The following is a 21,994-nucleotide window of genomic DNA, read 5'->3' on the forward strand; positions in this document are numbered from 1 at the left end:
TTTCTTCCTGTAGTCCGTGATTGACTGTAGACCCTGCCACATGCCTCTTGTGTCTGAGCCGTTGAATTGAGATTCTACTTTGTCTCTGTACTGACGCTTAGCTTGTTTGATAGCCTTACGGAGGAAATAGCTGCACTGTTTGTATTCAGTCATGTTACCAGACACCTTGCCCTGATTGAAAGCAGTGGTTCGCGCTTTCAGTTTCACGCGAATGCTGCCATCAATCCACGGTTTCTGGTTAGGGAATGTTTTAATCGTTGCTATGGGAACAACATCTTCAACGCACGTTCTAATGAACTCGCACACCGAATCAGCGTATTCGTCAATGTTGTTATCTGACGCAATACGAAACATGTCCCAGTCCACGTGATGGAAGCAGTCTTGGAGTGTGGAGTCAGCTTGGTCGGACCAGCGTTGGACAGACCTCAGCGTGGGAGCTTCTTTTTTTAAATTTTTGTCTGTAGGCAGGTATCAGCAAAATGGAGTCGTGGTCAGCTTTTCCGAAAGGGGGGCGGGGCAGGGCCTTATATGCGTCGCGGAAGTTAGAGTAACAGTAATCCAAGGTTTTTCCACCCCTGGTTGCGCAATCGATATACTGATAAAATTTACGGAGTCTTGTTTTCAGATTAGCCTTGTTAAAATCTCCAGCAACAATGAATGCAGCCTCCGGATAAATGGTTTCCAGTTTGCAAAGAGTTAAATAAAGTTCGTTCAGAGCCATCGATGTGTCTGCTTGGGGGGGGATATATACGGCTGTGATTATAATCGAAGAGAATTCTCTTGGTAGATAATGCGGTCTACATTTGATTGTGAGGAATTCTAAATCAGGTGAACAGAAGGATTTGAGTTCCTGTATGTTTCTTTCATCGCACCATGTCTCGTTAGCCATAAGGCATACACCCCCACCCCTCTTACCAGAAAGGTGTTTGTTTATGTCGGCGCGATGCGTGGAGAAACCCGTTGGCTGCACCGCTTCGGATAGCGTCTCTCCAGTGAGCCATGTTTCCGTGAAGCACAGAACGTTACAGTCTCTGATGTCCCTCTGGAATGCTACCCTTGCTCGGATTTCATCAATCTTGTTGTCAAGAGACTGGACATTGGCAAGAAGAATGCTAGGAAGTGGGGCACGATGTGCCCGTCTCCGTAGTCTGACCAGAAGACCGCCTCGTTTCCCTCTTTTTCAAAGTCGTTTTTTGGGTCGCTGCATGCGATCCATTCCGTTGTCCTGTTTGTAAGGCAGAACACAGGATCCGCGTCACGAAAAACACATTCTTGGTCGTACTGATGGTGAGTTGACGCTGATCTTATATACAGTAGTTCTTCTCGACTGTATGTAATGAAACCTAAGATGACCTGGGGTACTAATGTAAGAAATAACACGTAAAAAAAACAAAAAACTGCATAGTTTCCTAGGAACGCGAAGCGAGGCGGCCATCTCTGTCGGCGCCGGAAGTTTGGGTTTCCTCAGTTATTCTGCGCTCTAGCACACTCAGACGTGATTGCTCTGAAATCGGAGTAGATAGCCAGAGTGAATTTATGAATGCACCCTTTACCAGGTAAGATGACTGAGAACACATTCTCATTTACAGCAACAACCTGTGGAATAGTTACAGGGGGATGAATGAGCCAATTGGAAGCTGGGGATGGTTAGGTGGCCATGATGGCTTGAGGGGCCAGATTTGGAATTTAGCCAAGACACCGTGGTTAACACCCCTAGAGTCCACAGAGACGAAGCTACTGTCCCCAATCACTGCCCTGGTGCATTGGGATATTTTTTATTTTAGACCAGAGGAAAGAGTGCCTCCTATTGGCCCTCCAACACCACTTCAAGTATCATCTGGTCTCCCATCCAGGGACTGACCAGGACCAATTTAGCTTCAAAGGCAAGCCAGCACTACTGGGGTGGTACATTCTGTTCTGACTGTTAAGAAAACTTTCTATTAATAAAAAAAACACAAGAAAACTTTGGTTAAGTTCAGAGAACATTCTAAATAATGTTATTTAAAAACATATAGATTTTATTCTCAGCATAAACAAAACTTTCTCAAGCCTCTTTCTTGTTAAGTGTTTTCAGGTGTGCTGGCACTCGCCACTAATTGGCTACACCTCATCTTAATAAGTTATTGTTTCCTTTGAAAAGAGGTCTGTTGGACAGACTAAAACGAACAGCTTTGAATGAGTAAAGAAACAAGGCATGCTAGCTCCATCTTGGTGCTGCAGTGGACTAATTCCCAGTGGTGTAAGTTATTTAAGTCAACATACTGAAGTAGTTTTGGGGGTATCTGTACTTGACTATTTATATTTTGGACAACTTTTACTTTACTACATTGCTAATGACAATAATGTACTTTTCACTCCATACATTATCCCTGACACCCAGAAGTACTCATTACATTTTGAATGCTAAGCAGGACAGGAAAATGGTCCAATTCACACACAGAACATCCCTGGTCATCCCTATTGCCTTTGATCTGGCGGACTCACTAAACACAAATGCTTAGTTTGTAAATTATGTCTGAGTGTTAGAGTGTGCCCCTGGCTATCAGTAAATAAAATGGTACTGTCTGGTTTTCTTAATATTGGGAATTTGAAATGATTTACACTTCTACCTTCAATACGAAGTATATTTTAGCAATAACATTTACTTTTCATACTTGAGTATATTTAAAACCAAATACTTTTACTCAAGCAATATTTTACTGGGTGACTCACTTTTACTTGAGTAAAATATACATACCTTAATTGAAAATTACTGGGTACTTTTTCCACAACTGCTAATTCCATGGATAGACAGAAGATTATCGGTTCAAATTTCACAGATGCTGTCAAAATAAACAAATGTATTTGTTTTCATGATTCATGTCTAAGGAAAATAATTTCCATGTGTCCTATCTGTGCTTGGAGAGAGGAAAAAAAGTTTGCTCAGAATAAGCTAGCAGTGTTATTAAAATAACTTTCACTAAATGTTTCAAAAAGTAAGGAAGTTATTCAAAAACAAATAACCTATAAATTTGTTCTCAGAGCGTTAATAAAACCTCCCAGGAAAACTTTAATAGAACCAGAGTAAAACATTTTCAGAACCTACCTGCAACCTAAAAATAAACGTTCCCAGAACAGGCAAAATGTTAACTTCCGTTCTTAGAACGTTCGGTTTTACTGGTACGGAAACTTCTGGCTTTGTTCCCAGAAACAATGGGAAACCAAAAACGTAACTTCCCACAACTTCCAAGGAATCAAATTTGTTTGCTAGCTGGGTATCTTTTCAAGTTATTATTTTAGAACTCAAGCTCTGGAAGGTAGAACTTCTTCACATTAAAAGGTAGTTCCATTCTTATCCTTACAAAATATGGACTGATGTGACTGATGGCACTTTAAAAAAATTCTATGACATTTTCCATGATCAGACACTTTATCCAGATAGTAAATTAAACACATCTGCACCAAAAACAATTATCAATTACATATGATAAGGACAGACATACACAAGTAATATAATATTCATAAACAATAACTTTATTCAAATAATAAGATTAGGGGAATATATTGTCTCATTCAAACCTGAAAACAAAGTGCATGTTAGGGCCTACATTACTATCATAACCATATCATACATAACCGCTTGCCCTCACATTCAGGTGACACACAAGCAAACCACGTCTTATTCTCCTTTCTATCTTGCAACAAAGCCAACAATTTCTAGAGTAGTCCTCAAGTACACTGAAGTTTCACTTTCGGTTCTGAAAATCAGCCAAATGTTAGTTTGGTCTATGATCTGTTTGTACTATATAGCCAACTCCTATGGAAACATGGCATGACAACTATCATACATTAGGAGTTAGCAAGACCAGGCTTGAGGGATCTGGGACCAGGCTAGAGCATTTTTACGACCTGCACCACCAGTTTAGCATGTGCAGCAGCCACCTCTGTCAGCATCAAACTAGAAGGGCTAGGAGGGAACCAGTTCAGCTGCTTCTCTGCCAGTCGATGTTCACCTGCCTGTCCTGTGTATGTGTGTGTGTCTCAATCGTATACTCTTCGTCCTCAAGTATCTCCTCCTTGTCATTTCGCAGGCCTTTCATCAGCGATGACCTTTTAGCACATAAGAAATGGGATCATGAATGTAAGGGAAATGTGTAACTACAAGTTATCAATCTGTTTGCAAGGTGACAAAGTTACTTCTTAACCCCCCACCCCGAAAAAAATGTTACATTTTAATATCTGACAGTCCATAACTGAAATATTTATGCTCATGTATGCCTGTAAGTAGTAAAGTCACAAACCAACCAGCTTGACCAGGCAGTCATGTGATCTATTATCATAGGATTAGGCAATACAAAGACAAAATACCTGAAGTGCTGCCTGATTCACTGGTGAAGAAAAGGCAGGATATTCTTATGCCGAAAGACAAATTCCTGGAAAATAGGTTAGAGTTAAATATGTATTCATTCATCTTCTGTAGCTAGTTATTGCCTGTTGACGGATGCAACAGTATTTCAATCGCGTATATGCTTTACTGAATGAACAACAGAATCAGAATACAATATGGACATGTCTTAATGGGGTATAGCCACGTCTCCGATGAATGCTGATGACAGATGCTGGTAACCCTTTGCTGGGACACAGAGTAAAACGCTTAAATTAAACGATTAAGTTAAATGAGCTTTCAGACCAGCCTTCCTGATTGAACTTTCGTAAACTACATTAAAATTCACCAGCTAAAAAAACAAGTCACAGAGGTTGCCTGCTCAAGACTTAACCTGCTTCCAGTCGAACTAAGCACTGGCAATGCAGACACAACAAGATAACTAGCTAGATGAAAATAAAATAAATACATATAACTTCATAATTACCAGTTAGCTGGATTTGAGTTGACTCACTGAGTATTGTACATTGTAAATACGGAGTTAGCGTAACTACGTTCAAACAGGGCTGCAACGAAAAAGAATGGGCATACAAGTAATTGTTAGCTTCAAGCTTTCAAGCAAGACATGGGAATGGACAAATAGTATCTGAGAAAAGCTGAACGAACTGACCCCTTCTGTCGAAAACTTTATTTTGTTCCGTGTTACAACATATCGTACGTAGTTTAATATAGAAAAACAGCTATACTTACTGTGTAGCCAATGTAACGTTGGCTAGTTAACGTTACAGTAATACTAGCCTGTTTGCAGTGGTAGAAAGGTACCCAATTGTAAAAGTAAAAAAAGTAAAAGTCTCCTAGCAAAATACTACTTGAGTAAAAGTCAAAAAGCACTTGGTTTTAAATATACTTAAGTTTCAAAAGTAAATGTAATTCTCAAAATGAGTACATTGAGGTCGAAATAACGCTGGAATTTTGTGTGAGCACTGGGCCTTTAAATGGAGATACTTTAAACACAACAGAGTACCTGATGCTAAGGTTAAACTTTTTAGACCCAGTGCAGCCAAAAACATTATATGTATTAATATTTCCACACTGAGGTTGGCATAATACTGTGAAATTGCGAAAATTATGATAGTGGTGGTATGGAGTTTTGGTTTGCCTGTTGACATCAATAGACCAATAAGAAAGATTTCCAAACCTCCGCCAAAAACAGCTAGTTTTCAAATTTCCCATCGCCACTCAGAACACTCCCAGACAATCCTAGCTAAATTTTTGCTTGAGAAATTTCTCTTTGCTAGGAATATTTTTTGACCAGTTTAATTGAAAATAATTACAGTAAGGTCCTTTTGTTACCGAGAAAGTATTTGATATTTAGATAAAAACGGCTACATTGGACCTTTAAATCAACTTTTTAATTCGCCCGCTTTTATACACGTCAGCCTCGGCGTGCTTGTGCAGAAGTAGAAAAGATGGCTGCTTGTGCAATACGACGAGGCTTTCTGACTACCGTCAGTAAATACAACAGGAAACACACACATAGAATATTTAGTATTATTGAAGGGAGTAGTGGACTTGAGGCGAAGAGACCCCGGTTGCCGTGTTTAGCATGTGGACTGCCCAACATTCAGCAGACGAGGTTTATGTCGTCACGGTAAGGGCTACTTTCTAAGCTAATGCGACCTAGCTAGCTAGCCAGTTCGCCCACTGTCTTGAATGCTGCCCAATGATGCATCAATAGCAGCCACGTTGTATTCCTTCTCGTTTCCATGCGTTCTCCTCTCACCTCTTTCCTTCGCTTGTGGAGTTCTATGCACAACACATCAGCTGTATGTGACCAGGCGGGGAAAAAAACAGCCTACATCGTTGTCACTATATTAGCTAAAGTAACGTCATAGTCAGCATAGTTAATATAACTAACGCGTTAGTAAACCCGGTACAATCATACAGTAACGTTAGTGTACATTCAGTAAGCATTTACACCGGTGGGCCCCGGTGGAAATACATTTGTAATACCAAAAGCTTACCTTGACTTGGAAGACTTCCAGTGTTGTGTTGGAAAGTCGCAGCCAGCTAGCTAACATAATGTCCCCCTGTTTCTGTAGGCTAAACCAGCTAGCTGCATTTGCTAAGTATGTGATGCTTCTCCATCATTTTGGAAGTAATGTATTTGTTAAACTATTGTCTTTCTCTCTGAGTCAACTACTCAACATTTTATGCAGTGCTAGCTAGCTGTAGCTTATGCGTTTAGTACTAGGTTCATTCTCTGATCCTTTGTTTTGACGGACAACATGTCAGTTCAGACAGCAAGAGTTCTGATGGGCTGTAGGATGTCCTCTGGAAGTTTTCATAATTATTGTGTAAGTCTATGGTCGGGGGTGAGAACCATGAGCCTCATATGTTTGGTATTGAAGTAAATGTACCCAGAGGAGGATGGAAGTAAGCTGTCCTCAGCCTACATACACCATGGCGCTACCTAACAGAGTGCTGTTGAAGCTACTGTAGACATTATAGACAGAATACCAGCTGACAGCTTCTTTCCTAAATAGTTATTGCATAGTTTGGAGCTGTGCTTTGGGTCATTTTCTTGTTTTAGGAGGAAATTGGCTCCAATTAAGCCGCGTCCACAAGGTATGGCGTGGCGTTGCAAAATTAAGTAATAGCCTTTCTTCTTCAAGATCCCTTTTACCCTGTAAACATCTACCACTTTACCACCACCAAAGTGCCCCCAGACCATCAGATTGCCTACGCCATACTTGACAGATGGCATCAAGCACTCCTCCAGCATCTTTTAATTTCTTCTGCGTCTAATGAATGTTGTTCTTTGTGATCCGAACACCTCAACTTAGATTTGTCTGTCCATAACACCTTTTTCCAATCTTCCTCTGTCCAGTGTCTGTGTTCTTTAGCCCATCTTAATCTTTTCTTTTTGTATTGGCTAGTCTGAGATGTGGCCTTTTCTTTTTCTAGAAGGCCAGCATCCCGGAGTCACCTCTTCACTGTTGACGTTGAGACTGGTGTTTTGCGGGCACTATTTAATGAAGCTGCCAGTTGAGGAATTGTGAAGCATCTGTTTCTCAAACTAGACACTAATGTACTTGTACTCTTGCTCAGTTGTGCACCGGGGACTCCCACTCTTTCTATTTTGGTTAGAGACAGTTTGCACTATTCTGTGAAGAGAGTAGTACACAGCGTTATACGAGATCTTCAGTTTTTTGGGCAATTTCTGGCATGGAATAGCCTTCATTTCTCAGAACAAGAATAGACTGACGAGTTTCAGAAGAAAGGTCTTTGTTTCTGGCCATTTTAAGCCTGTAATCAAATCCACAAATGCTGTTGCTCCAGATACTCAACTAGTCTAAGGAAGGCCAGTTGTATTGCTTCTTTAAATCAGAACAACATTTTTCAGCTGTGTTAACATAATTGTAAAAGGGTTTTCTAATGATCAATTAGACTTTAAAATGATTAACTTGGCTTGGCTAACATAATGTGCCATTGGAACACAGGAGTGCTGATTGCTGATAATGAGCGTATGTAGATATTATATTAAAAATCAGATGTTTCCAGCTGCAATAGGAATTTACAACATTAACAATGTCTACACTTTATTTCTGATCAATTTGATGTTATTTTAATGGACAAAATAAAGCTTTTCTTTCAAAAACAAGGACATTTCTAAGTGACCCCAAACTTTTGAATGGTACTGTATACATGTGGGCGTACGTACGTACAGTTGAAGTCGGAAGTTTACAGACACTTAGGTTGGAGTAATTGAAACTTGTTTTTCAACCACTCCACACATTTCTTGTAAACAAAATAGTTTTGGCAAGTCGATTAGGACATCTACTTTGCATGACACAAGTAATTTTTCCAACAATTGTTTAGACCTATTATTTCACTTATAATTAACTATCACAATTCTAGTGGGTCAGAAGTTTACGTACACTATCTTTTTAAACAGCTTGAAACATTCCAGAAAATGTCATGGCTTTAGAAGCTTCTGATAGGCTTGTTGACTTCATTTGCGTCAATTGGAGGTACGTGGATGTATTTCAAGGCCTACCATCAAACTCAGTGCCTCTTTGCTTGACATCATGGGAAAATTAAAAGAAATCAGCCAAGTCCTCAGAAAAAAATTGAGACCTCCACAAGTCTGGTTCATCCTTGGGAGCAATTTACAAATGCCTGTAGGTACCACGTTCATCTGTACAAACAATAGTATGCAAGTATAAACACCATGGGACCACGCAGTCGTTATACCGCTCAGGTAGGAGACGTGTTCTGTCTCCTAGAGATTAACGTACTTTGGTGCAAAAATTGCAAATCAATACCAGAACAACAGCAAAGGACCTTGGGAAGATGCTGGAGGAAACAGGTACAAATGTATCTATATCCACAGTAAAACGAGTCCTATATTGACATAACCTGAAAGGCCGCTCAGCAAGGAAGAAGCCACGGCTCCAAAACCGCCATTAAAAAAGCCAGACTGGGGGCCTCCCGGGTGGCGCAGTGGTCTAGGGCACTGCAACGCTAGATGTGCCACCAGAGATGCTGGGTTCGCGACCGGGAGGTCCGTGGGGCGACGCACAATTGGCCTAGCGTCGTCCGGGTTAGGGCCGGTTTGGCCGGTAGGGATATCCTTGTCTCATCACGCACCACGACTCCTGTGGCGGGCCGGGTGCAGTGCACGCTGTTTCCTCTGACACATTGGTGCGGCTGGCGTCCGGGTTGGATGCGCGCTGTGTTAAGAAGCAGTGCGGCTTGTTTAGGTTGTGTTTCGGAGGACGCATGGCTTTCGCCCTTCGTCTCTCCCGAGCCCGTATGGGAGTTGTAGCGATGAGGCAAGATACTAACACTTGGATCCCACGAAATTGGGGAGAAATTTATTTTTTATTTTTGGGGTTTGCAACTGCACATGGGGACAAAGATCGTTCTTTTTGGAGAAATGTCCCCTGTCTGATGAAACAAAATTAACTCTTTGGTCAATGACCATCGTTATGTTTGAAGGAAAAGGGGGGGGGTTGCAAGCCGACGAATACTATCCCAACCGTGAAGCACGGGGTGGCAGCATCATGTTGTGGGAGTGCTTTGCTGCAGGATGGTCTGGTGCACTTCACAAAATAGATGGCATCACAAGGAAGAGAGGTTGCTTCAATATATCCACAATTTCTCAAGACATCAGTTAAAGCTTGGTCACAAATGGGTCTTCAAAATGGACAATGACCCCAAGCATACTTCTAAAGTTGTGGCAAAATGGCTTAAGGACAACAAAATCAAGGTATTGGAGTGGGCTTCACAAAGCCCTGACCTCAATCCTATAGAATATTTGTGGGCAGAACTGAAAAAGCGTGTGCGAGCAAGGAGGCCTACAAACATGACTCAGTTACACCAGCTCTGTCAGGAGGAATGGGCCAAAATTCACCCAACTTATTGTGGGAATCTTGTGGAAGGCTACCTGAAATGTTTGACCCAAGTTAACCAATTTATAGGCAATGCTACCAAATACTAATTGAGTGTACGTAAACTTCTGACCCACTGGGAATCTGATTTTAAAGAAATAAAATCTGAAAAAGAATTCTCAACTATTATTCTGACATTTCACATTCTTAAAATTAAAGTGGTGATCCTTAAACAGGGAATTTTTACTTGGATTAAATGTCAGGAATTGTGAAACTGAGTTTAAATATATTTGGCTACGGTGTATGTACACTTCCGACTTTAACCATACACGCACATACAGTCCCAGTCAAAAGTTTGGGCACCTCATTCAAGGGTTTATCTTTATTTTTACTATTTGTCTACATTGTAGAATAATAGTGAAGACACACTGAAATAACACCATGTTGTAACCAAAAAATGTTAAACAAATAAATATATTTTAGATTCTTCAAAGTAGCCCACTCTTGCCTTGCCAAGAGTGTACAAAGCTGTCATTCTCTCAACCAGCTTCACCTGGAATGCTTTTCCAACATTCTTGAAGGAGTTCCCACACATGCTGAGCACTTGTTGGCTTCTTTTCCCTCACTGCTTTCCAACTCATCCCAAATCATCTCAATTGGTATGAGGTTGACTGATTTGTGGAGGCCAGTTCATCTGATGCAAATAGCTCTTACACAGCCTGAATCTCAACTTTGGACTCATCAAAGGACATTTCCGCCGGTCTAATTGCTTGTGTTTCTTGGCCCAAGCAAGTCTCCTTCTTGTTGGTGTCCTTTTTGGTAGTGGTTTCTTTACAGCAGTTTGACCATGAAGGCCTGGTTCACATAGTCTCCTCTGAACAAGAGGTCGACCGATCAATCGGACAGGCCGATATCAAGTTTTCATAACAATCTGTATTTTTGGACAGATTTGGCAGATTCATTTTATTTTTTTACACCTTTTATTTAACTAGGCAGGTCTGTTAAGAATGTGTTATTTTCAATGACAACCCACCGTTCCTAGGCCAACTGCCTTGTTCAGGGGCAGAACGACCGCTTTTCACCTTGTCAGCTCGGGGGATCCAATATTGCAACAGTACAATTAACTAGTCCAACGCAATAACGACCCCCTCTTTCTCGTTGCACTCCAAAAGGAGACTGCCTGTTACGCGAATGCAGTAAGCCAAGGTAAGTTGCAAGCTAGCATTAAACTTATCTTATAAAAAACAATCATAATCACTAGTTAACTACACATGGTTGATATTACTAGATATTATCTAGTGTGTCCTGCGTTGAATGTAATCTGACTTGAGCATACAAGTATCGAAGTATCTAACTGAGCGGTGGTAGGCAGAAGCAGGCGCGTATACATTCATTCAAACAGCATATTCGTGCGTTTTGCCACAGCAGCTCTTCGTTGTGCATCAAGCATTGCGCTGTTTATGACTTCAAGCCTATCAACTCCCGAGATTAGGCTGGTGTAACCGAAGTGAAATGGCTAGCTAGTTAGCGCGCGCTAATAGCGTTTCAAACGTCACTCGCTCTGAGCCTTCTCGTAGTTGTTCCCCTTGCTCTGCATGGGTAACGCTGCTTCGATGGTGGCTGTCGTTGTGTTGCTGGTTCCAGCCCAGGGAGGAGAGGGACGGTAGCTATACCGTTACACTGGCAATACTAAAGTGCCTATAAGAACGTCTAATAGTCAAAGGTTAATGAAATACAAATGGTATAGAGGGAAATAGTCCTATAATTCCTATAATAACTACAACCTAAAACTTCTTACCTGGGAATATTGAAGACTCATGTTAAAAGGAACCACCAGCTTTCATATGTTCTGAGCAAGGAACTGAAACGTTAGCTTTCTTACATAGCACATATTGCACTTTTACTTTCTTCAACACTTTGTTTTTTGCATTATTTTAAACCAAATTGAACATGTTTCATTATTTAATTGAGGCAAAATTGATTTTATTGATGTATTATATTAAGTTAAAATAACTTCATTCAGTATTGTTGTAATTGTCATTATTACAAATACATTTTAAAAAATCAGCCGTTTTTTAAATGTTTTTATTTTTTAATCTGTATCGGCTTTTTTGGTCCTCCAATTATCAGTATTGGCGTTGAAAAATCATAATCGGTCGATCTCTACTCTGAACAGTTTCTGTAAAGATGTTGGTTACTTGAACTTTATTTGAGCAGCAATTTCTGAGGTGCAGTTAACTCTCAGCAGCAGAGGTAATTCTGGGTCTTCCTTTCCTGTGGCGGTCCTCATGAGAGCCAGTTTCATCATAGCGCTTGATGGTTTTTGCGACTGCAGATGAAACTTTACAAGTTAAAATTTTCCGAATTGACTGACCTCCATTACTTAAAGTCATGATGTACTGTCGTTTCTCTTTGGTTATTTGAGCTGTTCTTGCCATAATATGGGCTTAGCCCTATTTGGTAAGATACCATCTTCTGTATACCACCCCTTCCTTGTCACAACACAACTGATTGGCTCAAACGCATAAAGAAGGAAAGATATTCCACAAATGAACTTTTAACAAGGCACACCTGTTCATTGAAATTCATTCCAGGTGACTACCTCATGAAGCTGGTTGAGAGAATGCCAGTCGTGTGCAAAGCTATCAAGGAAAAGGGTGGCTACTTTGAAAAATCTCAAATATTTGTATTAGTTTAACGCTCTTTTTGGGTTACTACATGATTCCATATGTCTTCACTATTATTCTACAATGTAGAAAATAGTAAAAAATAAAGACTGAGCAGGTGTCAACTTTTGACTGGTCCTGCAAATATCTAGCTAATGTAGGAAATTTAATTAGCAGAGCATTAATTTAACGTTGATTGCCCAACACGTGTCAAGAAGTCAGCTTGGATAGAAACTTGCTGAACTTGCAGAAACAGGAAGGTTCCTAGCTATTATCTATGATTGGCAGATATTTTGCGAAGAGCTACAATGATTGGCACATTGCACAAGCTCCTGTTGTCAGACAAGTCAAGTTGTTTTTAGTATATCCCAACTTACAAATCACAGTGCCATATGTTGGCACTTTGTTGCATTTTTGGTAACACACAGCTTATATATGGAACTTAACTTGCAGGCAAATCTGTGCGTGTTTTCTAGTTACAAGTCATCAGACTGCTGAACACTTGAACTGGACTGACCTGACCACCTGCTCTGACTCTGCATCTTAGCACACACAAACACATACTGTACATTTCATGCTACACTCACATTGTGACTGTTCCTACCAGACTCTTATTATACTGCTCAATTTATACACCCCCCCCCCTTCACCAATACAAGTGTAAATATTGGATTCAAAATTGTGCCTTCCTGTATTATACGTATGCAAAAATGTTTATTTTATTTCTCGTTGCATTGTCGAAGGACCCTGCAAGTAAGAATTTCGTTTTGACGACGTATCCCCTACATACAACTAATAAAACTTGAAACGAGTGTTTTCAATATCCAGGCAAGACATGGAAACTAGCCAAAGAAAATAACAAAGGTTGTGGAGTGTTACTATGTGCCGCAAGTAGGGCTGTCCCTGACAAAAAAAAATCTTAGTCGATCCGAGAGTCATCTGTAGATTGGTCTAAATCCTATGTGTGTAAATCAAACTATGTACTGAGCTTCTCTGGTGCTTTCTTAAGCACAGTTTGAAATTAAGACACAAATGACTAGAGGGAGTCCGACCGCAATTGATTTGATTGTGCCAGGCCGGGCTCGGACTGCGCTGTGTAAAATGACAGCAGTTGACTGCGTGACTATCGCCCGTTGGTCTCTCCTCCATGCTGCAGGGACCACCACAGAACAGTAACAGTGTCTGTTGCTGAAGCTGCAACATAATTACAGCCATTTCTGACTGAAAGGTGCTGTTACCGAAATCCCTCATCTGTTTAGGAAAAATATTCCCTCACAAGCAAAGATTAAATACTGCTGAATTTGTGAAATTGTTTATCCGACTTGTGAGGCTTGGTGCTCACGGAATCAGTAGGCTATTAAACAAACACTCACATGCAACAGAAGCAGGATCTCTTATTTCTGTAGATGTATATGGATGATTTATAAAGCCAGGCACATTTTAACATTAGACTATTGGTTATAGATCTAATTTAAGTTGCCGTTTCCTCTCCTCATCTTTCTTAGACAATGAAGGCAAGGGCTGTTTTCTTGTCTCTAACTCCGTTACTGCCTCCACCGCATTGTTCTCAACACCAATATGCTGGTTAACTTTGCTTCTATGGACTTGCAACATGGCCTAGGAAAAGGTGCCAATTCAACAGCGCACTGATGGGTTTCAGAACCACGGACAGCAACCGCTATCGAATGTGGGAGAAAGTGCATTTGTTAAATATTATTTGCACCATTTGTTCATATAACCATATACAATTTCACGAGCACGTCTTAGTTTAATGGACCGTGCCATCCTCACGGCCCCATCAATGGATCAGTCCACTCAGACCGATGTCTTGTATACCATGATTTATTTTTTGTTATTGCTCACCTAAAGAAATCTCGGTCAACCAACAGCCTATCGACCAGTTTACTAAATGGGGTCAGCTCTAGTTGCCAGCCTGGTTGTTTTCAGACCGGTCAAAGTGGGAGTTTAGTAGAGGTCTTCTCATGTCCAAAAAGTTGGCCCCGGGACCCGAGAGCAATCGCACCCAAACTTGAATGCACCCGACCCGTACCCTAATGGGTCAGAGTCTAGACCAGACCCAATTGGACCCGAGTGACAGTTACATTTATCAGCCCTGTTGCTTTTCTGGTTAACGAATATATATTTTATGTTGGCTAGGCTTTCTATAAGTCAATAAATTAACTTTTTATTAGTGTGAAATACATATGCTATAGACCCGACGACAGCGCTGTATAGCCTATCAGCTGTAGATCCATAGACCTAATGACAATCAAACAGGACCTGACCAGGACCCGAGGGAAAAATTAGACATTTTGACCCGGGTCTCCGATGTTCGGGGAACCTGTGAAGACCTCGAGTGTCGACTTATATAGACACTAAGCCACCTATCGAGGAAAAAGTGACATTGAAACACTAGCAGGAAGTTGGCAACATATTTGACCTATATTAGCTAGTTCACTTTTTGTCTGAGTGGAAGAACGTAGAGCGCTTTGGACCCATCTACAAAGCCTGATCTGCTGTTTGTTACATAGGAGTGCAGGTTGGCTTGAGCCAGCACAGAGTAATGAGTCCTATTTATTTGCCTCCCTCGTGCCAAGGGAATAAATGTAGAGGGGGTGGAGGGCTTGGGTTGACATGGACCCCACGATGTTAGCAATTGGAAGACCGATCCAGCACCAGCTTGTAATTCTGTCTATACTTTATGTAAATCTTGTAAGGTATTGCTGTCCTGTTCTTTCTCTCTCAATGATAATCTCCATGAAATGAGGAAACATTGTTACCGATCTGACTCTCCGTTTTTAACAATGTATTTGTTCTGGTATTTCACCAGCCTTGTTGTTTTCTTGTCAGCGACCGTATTATAATCCAAGGGTCAACCTCTGCCAGTAATCCCCAACATAGCTGATGAACACGCAAGCCTTTCGTCAGATCTCTTCCATATCATCTGCCAATAATATGGATATTTAGAGGAGCCACGCAAAACTAAATCCCCCATCAATATCACCCCCCAATGTTTTGAAAAATAGATCTGACCAAGTATGAGTGACTTGAACACAGCCAGCTGTTGTTCACAATACCTTGTTGATATAATACTGCAAAGGGAATGACAAAGATTAGATCTTGAATTTATGTTTGTTGAACTTTGATAAATCTAGGTGTTTTATTCAATTTGTCTGATTTTTGAGATTAAGCTTTAGTCAAGGGGGATGACTATGAGATGACATGTCATCTCAGTGCTCATGTTGCGTATTGTGTGCACTAGGTTCCATTTCCAAGCTGCAACAACAGTTGGCTAGGTGAGACTAATGTAGTTCTACAGTGTGATGTAGAGGTCTTCTTGGCTCCAAAAAGTTGGACCCGAAGACAATCCGACCCGAACGGACCCGTTCATAATAAAAAAATATTTAAAATAGGGGGACCTGAGAACGATCGGACCCGACTACAACCATACCTAGACCCAACCCATACACCAACGGGTCCACGTTTACACCAAACCCAATTGGGCCCGAGTGAGAAAATGATGTTTGTCAGCCAAGTTGCTGTTCTGGTTAACAAATAGGACCTGGGTCAGATTTCAGGTTCGGGTGGACCCGTGAAGACCTCTAGTGTGATGTGATTTTGTTCCTGGTTGTCATAGTGTGGCCTGTGTTTTGGCAGGAACAGGCCAGAGGGGAAGGTTCTGGAGACGGTGGGAGTGTTTGAGGCGCTGAAGCAGCATGGCAAATATGAAACAGGCCAGGTAAGATGGGCAGCCCCGTGCGGTTTACCCACCCAGCCCAGAACTATTGGTCCTGTCCCTTAGCCTATACTGTAGTTGCCCTTGTCACAAAGGGTGTTTCCAACCTCAAGTCTGTTTCTCCATGTTCTCTCCTCAGCTCTTCCTTCATAGTGTGTTTGGCTACAGAGGGATCGTGTTGTTCCCCTGGCACGCCCGTATCTATGACCGAGATGTCATTCCTCCCATGTCTGACAGGTGCATATTACATCTTAGTGTTTTTTTTATATGTATGTCTGTGTGTGTGTGTGTGTGTTTTAAATAAAAATGACACCCATGTCCCGTCCTCAGCAAGCCAGAGCCTCCTGGTTCACACGGGTCAAAAGAGGTGAAGGGGAAAACTCATACCTACTACCAGGTCCTCATCGACACGCGGGATTGCCCTCACATAGTACGTAACCTCTGAACACAACCAATGCTATGCCGTTGTTCTTACTGACTAGGCCTAAATGATGACATCTAGTTGTTTCTCCTGTTGTATTGACAGTCTCAGAGGTCTCAGACAGAAGCAGTGACGTTCCTGGCGAACCATGACGACAGCAGAGCCCTCTATGCCATCCCAGGTAAACGACACATGATCCGCTGCTCCCTGTGTAGTAAATGGCTACGTGCTTTGATTTCTTTTCAAACGGGGACAATTTGAATTTTCCCACCACCCACAAAAATGCATTGAGTTCTTATCAGGAAATGGTACTGTCCGTGAGTGAAAAATCTTGGCTGCCACGTGATTTTGTATAACTAACCTAGTTACTTCCTTGTACTATTTCTGTCCCTGTCAGCCTCCTTACTGACTGGGCATTTTGCCTGGCTGTCAATGTGTGTGTTTCAGGTCTGGACTATGTGAGTCATGAAGACATCCTGCCCTACAACTCCACAGAGCAGGTCCCCATCCAGCACGAGCTGTTTGAGCGCTTTCTCATGTTCAACCCTGACAAAAGTAAGCGCCAGCCACTCGCTGCTTTGCACTTTCCACGTGTCATTTCATTGTACAGCATTAGTACACACTGAGTGAACAAAACATTAAGGACACCTTCCTTATATTGAGTTGCACCCCCCTTTGCCCTCAGAACAGCCCCTGTTGTTCGTGGCATGGAGTCTACAAGGTGTTGAAAGCATTCCACATGGATGCTGGCCCATGTTGACTCCAATGATTCCCACAGTTGTCAAGTTGGCTGGATGTCCTTTGGGTGGTGCACCATTCTTGATACACACGGGAAACTGTTGAGCGTGAAATCCAGTAGCGTTGCAGTTCTTGACACACCGGTGCGCCTGGCACCTACTGCAATACCCTGTTGAAAGGCACTTAAATCTTTTGTCATGCTTATTCACCCTCTGAATGGCACACATACACAACAAAAATCATTCTTTAACCTGTCTCCTCCCCTTCATATACACTGCTTGATGTGGATTTAAGAAGTGACATCAATAAGGGATCATAGCTTTCACCTGGTCAGTCTGTAATGGATAAGAGCCGGTGTCCTTTGTTTTCTACACTCTGTACATTTCCAGTCATTTTATTTGGAACATTCACAAATTCCAACTTCTTCCAACTTAAACATTCAGTAGTACTATAAAGTGTTCAAAGATTTTTTTTAAATTCACAGGTACTGTAAAATATACCATATATCCAGTTACTTTGTGGGCATTCACGTGTGTGTGTTACAACTGAGTATCCTGTGTGTCCAGCCACCCAAGCTCCCCCGTTCAGTGCGAGGGACACTCTGAAGGCATGGCAGGAGAAGAACCATCCCTGGCTGGAGCTGTCCGACGTGCACAGAGAGACAACTGAGAACATCAGGGTCACCGTCATCCCCTTCTACATGGGCATGAGGGTAAGGATGATGTCGCTGTTTGGACTATGAGGCTCTCTCAAAAATCTGCCCTCCTTGTAGCTTCTTATTTGTTATTTTGTGATATCCAATTGGTAGTTAGTCTGGTCCCCATCGCTGCAAATCCCGTACGGACTCAGGAGAGGCGAAGGTCAAGATCCATGCGTCCTCCGAAATACGACCCCGCCAAGCCGCACTTGACCTTCACACACTGCCCCCTTAACCCGGAAGCCATCAGCACCAATGAGTTGGAGGAAACACCGTACAACTGGCGAGTGAGGTCAGCTTGCAGGCGCCCGGCCCACCACAAGGAGTCGCTAGAACGTGATGGGACAAGGACATCCCAGGCGGCCAAACCCTCCCCTAACCCGGATAACGCTGGGCCAATTGTACGCCACCTCATGGGTCTCCTGGTCGTGGCCGGCTGCGACACAGCCCGGGATTCAACCCGGGTCTGTAGTGACGCTTTTAGCACTGCAGTGCCTTAGACCGCTGTGCCACTCGGGAGCCCCCCTTGCAGCTTCTTTTTAGTGCTCTGATCTGAAAGAACTGACCAGGTTCTTCCACCATATTGTTTTCACCAAGTATTTTTCAATCAGTGCAGATGAAGGGGAGGACAGGTTAAGACATTGAAAGCGAGCCTCTGTTTTTAATTGTCAGTTGCTATCAAATAAATATTATACAAGGTACTATGAGCTCTTTCCACAACTCAACCCTTTCAATAATGTTCTGCTCGTCCCTGAGTCCTCCCACTCTGTCGTGTGATACTTATGATGATCTTGAATCTGCTCGAGCACAAAAATAAATACATTATTTTCTTTCTCAGGATGCTCAAAATTCTCATGTGTACTGGGTAAGTAGCATTTACTTTTTACAATTCCCTGAAAAAGGACAAATAATTAGAACTTTTACCAATATATGATGTAGGCCTCGTATATCCAGTCAAGGGTACGAATGTAGACTGTAAGAACGGCAACATAATGTGTACCTGATGCTTATATGGCGTGTGTGTCAGTGGCGGTACTGCATCCGCCTGGAGAACATGGGCAGTGAGGTGGTGCAACTGAGGGAGAGACACTGGAGGATCTTCAGCCTGTCAGGCACCCTGGAGACGGTCCGAGGCCGGGGGGTCGTAGGTCGGGTCAGTAGTACAACCGCCACCACACAACGGAATTTACAAACTCTCAATGGCTGTGTCTGAACCTTACTAAATGCCAAAACACTTGCTTCCTCTGTCCTTGTTTCCTCAATTCCTCTCCGAGCTCATTAGCTGAGAGGATCTATGGTCCGAGGAAGCATGTATTTGACACAGCCGCTCATACAGTATGTTACTTCCACGACTGAGTAGAGGCTATAACCAATGGTTTTTGTCTCCAGGAGCCAGTCTTGTCCAAAGAGCAGCCAGCCTTCCAGTACAGCAGCCATGTTTCCCTTCAAGCTCCCAGTGGACACATGTGGTAACTACTTCTACACAGAGTAACATGACGTTGGAGCTGCGTTATTAACATGAGTTAAGAGTATTGCAGCAGACACAGCAGTACCTGAAATGCAGGTTTATGGATGTTCTGGTCTGAGAATTACTAAATCTTTTTTTTTCTATTTGAACCTGGTCCTTGCCCGTAAACATAAGCTGGGGAAACATTAAAATATTAATTGACGTTTGAGTGAATCTTGCACAGATTTACAGGCAAGTAATCAAATGATCTAAAACAGACGGAAACGCAAGAGTAACTCAAGATTTCCAATATCAAAAAAATAACATCAACCTTTCTCCCATTTTAGTACAGAGGTGTGATGGTCAAGATTCTAATGATGCTCTCTCTGTACAGGGGGACGTTCCGCATTGAGAGGACGGACGGCTCCCACTTTGATGTTCGCATCCCCCCGTTCTCCCTGGAGAGCAACAAGGACGACAAGGCTCCCCCTGCTGGCTACACCTTCTGAAGCAACGCAGCAGCAGGGCCACGTCCCTCAGCGCAGTCGAACAGCCAAGCCATCCTTAGGAACGGATCAAAACCCTTCCTCTGCTACTTTTCCTCATTTGAGATTAAGAAACGTATTTAATCGAGCACATTGAAGTTAGATTTTCAATGAAAGGGGACAAAACATGTCCTCCCAACACTGTTGTAGCTCATGAAAACTTCAGCTTTTTAGTGGAAAGGAGAAGGACAAGCGATCCGTCAGAGGTTGTTGATTGAGATCGTTCTGCGTAGGCAGAATGGCTCTGTGAGCACTGATGGTATTAGCTTCTATTGGTATGAGTGGGAATAAAATATGCCAATTGTTTCTCTCAGCTGTCGTTGCTTGACCCAGAGGTAGACGTCTGAAGCCAGTCTCCCTTGTTGTATTTTATTGGTGTTTTTAAGTAGCTCAAATTAGCGGACCCGGTGGGAAACCATTTGGAAGGACTTTACTAAATCCAAATAGAACGTGTCCAATAGTAGCCCTACTCTTTAAGAGTCCTCAGTCAAGTCTAGACCTCATGTTGCTCTCTGATCTATATTGTTCTGCAAATTCCTCTGAGTGTTTGGCTTGTCTGTCACTTCTGTGAGCCTCCGTGATGGGGCCTGTGGTGAAACTTAGAAAAGGGAAAGAACCTGTGGTCATGTCTCAAATGGCACCCTATTCCCTGTAAAGTGCATGGGCCCTGGTCAAAGTGGTGCACTGTATAGGGAATAGGTTGCGGTTTGGGATGAAGCCTTTGAATGTAATAAGAAAGTGAATACAGGAGAAATAGTAACCCACGTTGATGTTACCAACTGTAGGTTTGGCTGATGTGAGGGCCGGGTTCAGAAGGGTGCAAATGTTCTGTTTCAGATAAATGTCATGCATAGAGCAGACATGGTTCCTCATTCGACATGAGAGAATCATGTCTGTTCCACACAATGCATTTATGGGAACATTTCATGTTGCGCCCTACTGAATTTCACCATGGTGAGGGAGGTGTCTGGGAGACTGACTGGCTGCAATGCTGTCCTAGTCTGTAGTATCCATCCCTTGAGTCAGTTCTGTGGGTTGAAGTCTCAAACTTAGATTTTGCCCTGTTAAAGGAGGAAACTAACTTTTGGATGGGTGTTGTGAAATTACTGTCTAATGATTGAATGATGATCTGTAAAATAAAGTTGTAAAGAAAAATAAACATCAATTTCAAAGAGGTTGTCCATTTGCTGATTGAGACCGTGACTGTTAGTCTACCCCGGGGTTTTTTTTTTTTAACTTGGTGCACGTCTTGTTTTTTGCCCTAGCACTACACAGCTGATTCAAATAATCAACTAATCATCATGCTTTGAAAAGTTGAATAAGCTGAATAGTGTGAAGGCAAAAACCAAAACGTGCACCCCTTTGGGACCCAAGGACAGAGTTTGGGAAATGCTGGTCTATCCTTGCAGGAGAGTGGGGCATTCGGCTGACGCTGCAGCTGAGACAGAGCTGTGCGCACTCAGCGTGTTTGGATAGCACAAGGTCATACGTCCCCCCCCCACCCCTCTTGCTGTTCATTTAGAAACCTCATGTCAGAAATCTAGTTCCATAGTAACCAGTGGCAATCACTCGGATTTGAGTTTGAAGTCATCATGGGTCGACACGATGAAAGTTAATTTAATAGTTTCTAATGCATTTGAGTAGGGCAACCAGCTCAGCTGACGTATCACACATACTGTTGCTATACTTGTAGTTGCTTTCAAGGGAAGGTTCGAGTATACAGCTGGTGAATATTATTAGATTATGCTGAACGGAGCGCACACTGCTAGACCAAACCCCTACACACATGCCCCTATCTTCCCTGTTGTATCTGACCTGTAATTTTGTTCTTGCGCATCTTGAAATCATTATTGTGAGATCCGTTTTAATGACTGAACATGAAATGACAATGTAATTTGATAGTATATCATTTTTACTCCCATTTCAAATCTAACTGATGACAGTGAGTATATTATTTTTAAATCTGAGAAATAGTCTACTTACAT

At 42.2% G+C, this 21,994-nt stretch overlaps 1 protein-coding gene and 1 long non-coding RNA gene across 4 annotated transcripts; one reads left to right on the forward strand and one right to left on the reverse strand.

Moving 5' to 3' along the window:
• Window positions 1-3,525: 3,525 nt before the first annotated feature.
• LOC135546181 (uncharacterized) lies at window positions 3,526-5,144 on the reverse strand. Its single transcript, XR_010456550.1, has 3 exons — window positions 4,851-5,144; window positions 4,348-4,412; window positions 3,526-4,089 (listed from the first exon to the last, which is right to left on the reverse strand). It is a non-coding gene; the product is annotated as an uncharacterized LOC135546181 (long non-coding RNA).
• LOC135546180 (polymerase delta-interacting protein 2-like) lies at window positions 4,332-21,182 on the forward strand. 3 transcript variants are annotated; one of them, XM_064974391.1, is made up of 11 exons: window positions 4,332-4,423; window positions 16,083-16,164; window positions 16,301-16,398; window positions 16,492-16,591; window positions 16,688-16,763; window positions 17,030-17,137; window positions 17,887-18,032; window positions 18,856-18,882; window positions 19,045-19,170; window positions 19,407-19,486; window positions 19,859-21,182. In XM_064974391.1, the coding sequence occupies exons 1-11, from the start codon at window positions 4,395-4,397 to the stop codon at window positions 19,971-19,973; spliced, it is 987 nt and encodes a 328-aa protein (XP_064830463.1). In that variant the 5' UTR covers window positions 4,332-4,394; the 3' UTR covers window positions 19,974-21,182. The 3 variants fall into 3 exon arrangements, with proteins under 3 accessions (XP_064830463.1, XP_064830461.1, XP_064830462.1); XM_064974389.1 differs by lacking the exon at window positions 4,332-4,423 and adding an exon at window positions 5,787-6,014; XM_064974390.1 differs by lacking the exon at window positions 4,332-4,423 and adding an exon at window positions 5,789-6,014 and having other exon boundaries at window positions 16,089-16,164.
• Window positions 21,183-21,994: the final 812 nt, after the last annotated feature.

Source organism: Oncorhynchus masou, chromosome 9 (genome assembly GCF_036934945.1).
Source record: "Oncorhynchus masou masou isolate Uvic2021 chromosome 9, UVic_Omas_1.1, whole genome shotgun sequence".
NCBI classification, from domain to species: domain Eukaryota; kingdom Metazoa; phylum Chordata; class Actinopteri; order Salmoniformes; family Salmonidae; genus Oncorhynchus; species Oncorhynchus masou.

Bases quoted from the DNA above. Each gene is read 5' to 3' on its own strand.
- LOC135546180 (XM_064974389.1), top strand. From the start codon at position 5,833: ATGGCTGCTTGTGCAATACGACGAGGCTTTCTGACTACCGTCAGTAAA. The intron at 6,015-16,082 runs GTAAGGGCTACT...GTGTTTTGGCAG, and splicing joins ACGAGGTTTATGTCGTCACG to GAACAGGCCAGAGGGGAAGG. The intron at 16,592-16,687 runs GTACGTAACCTC...TTGTATTGACAG, and splicing joins CGCGGGATTGCCCTCACATA to TCTCAGAGGTCTCAGACAGA.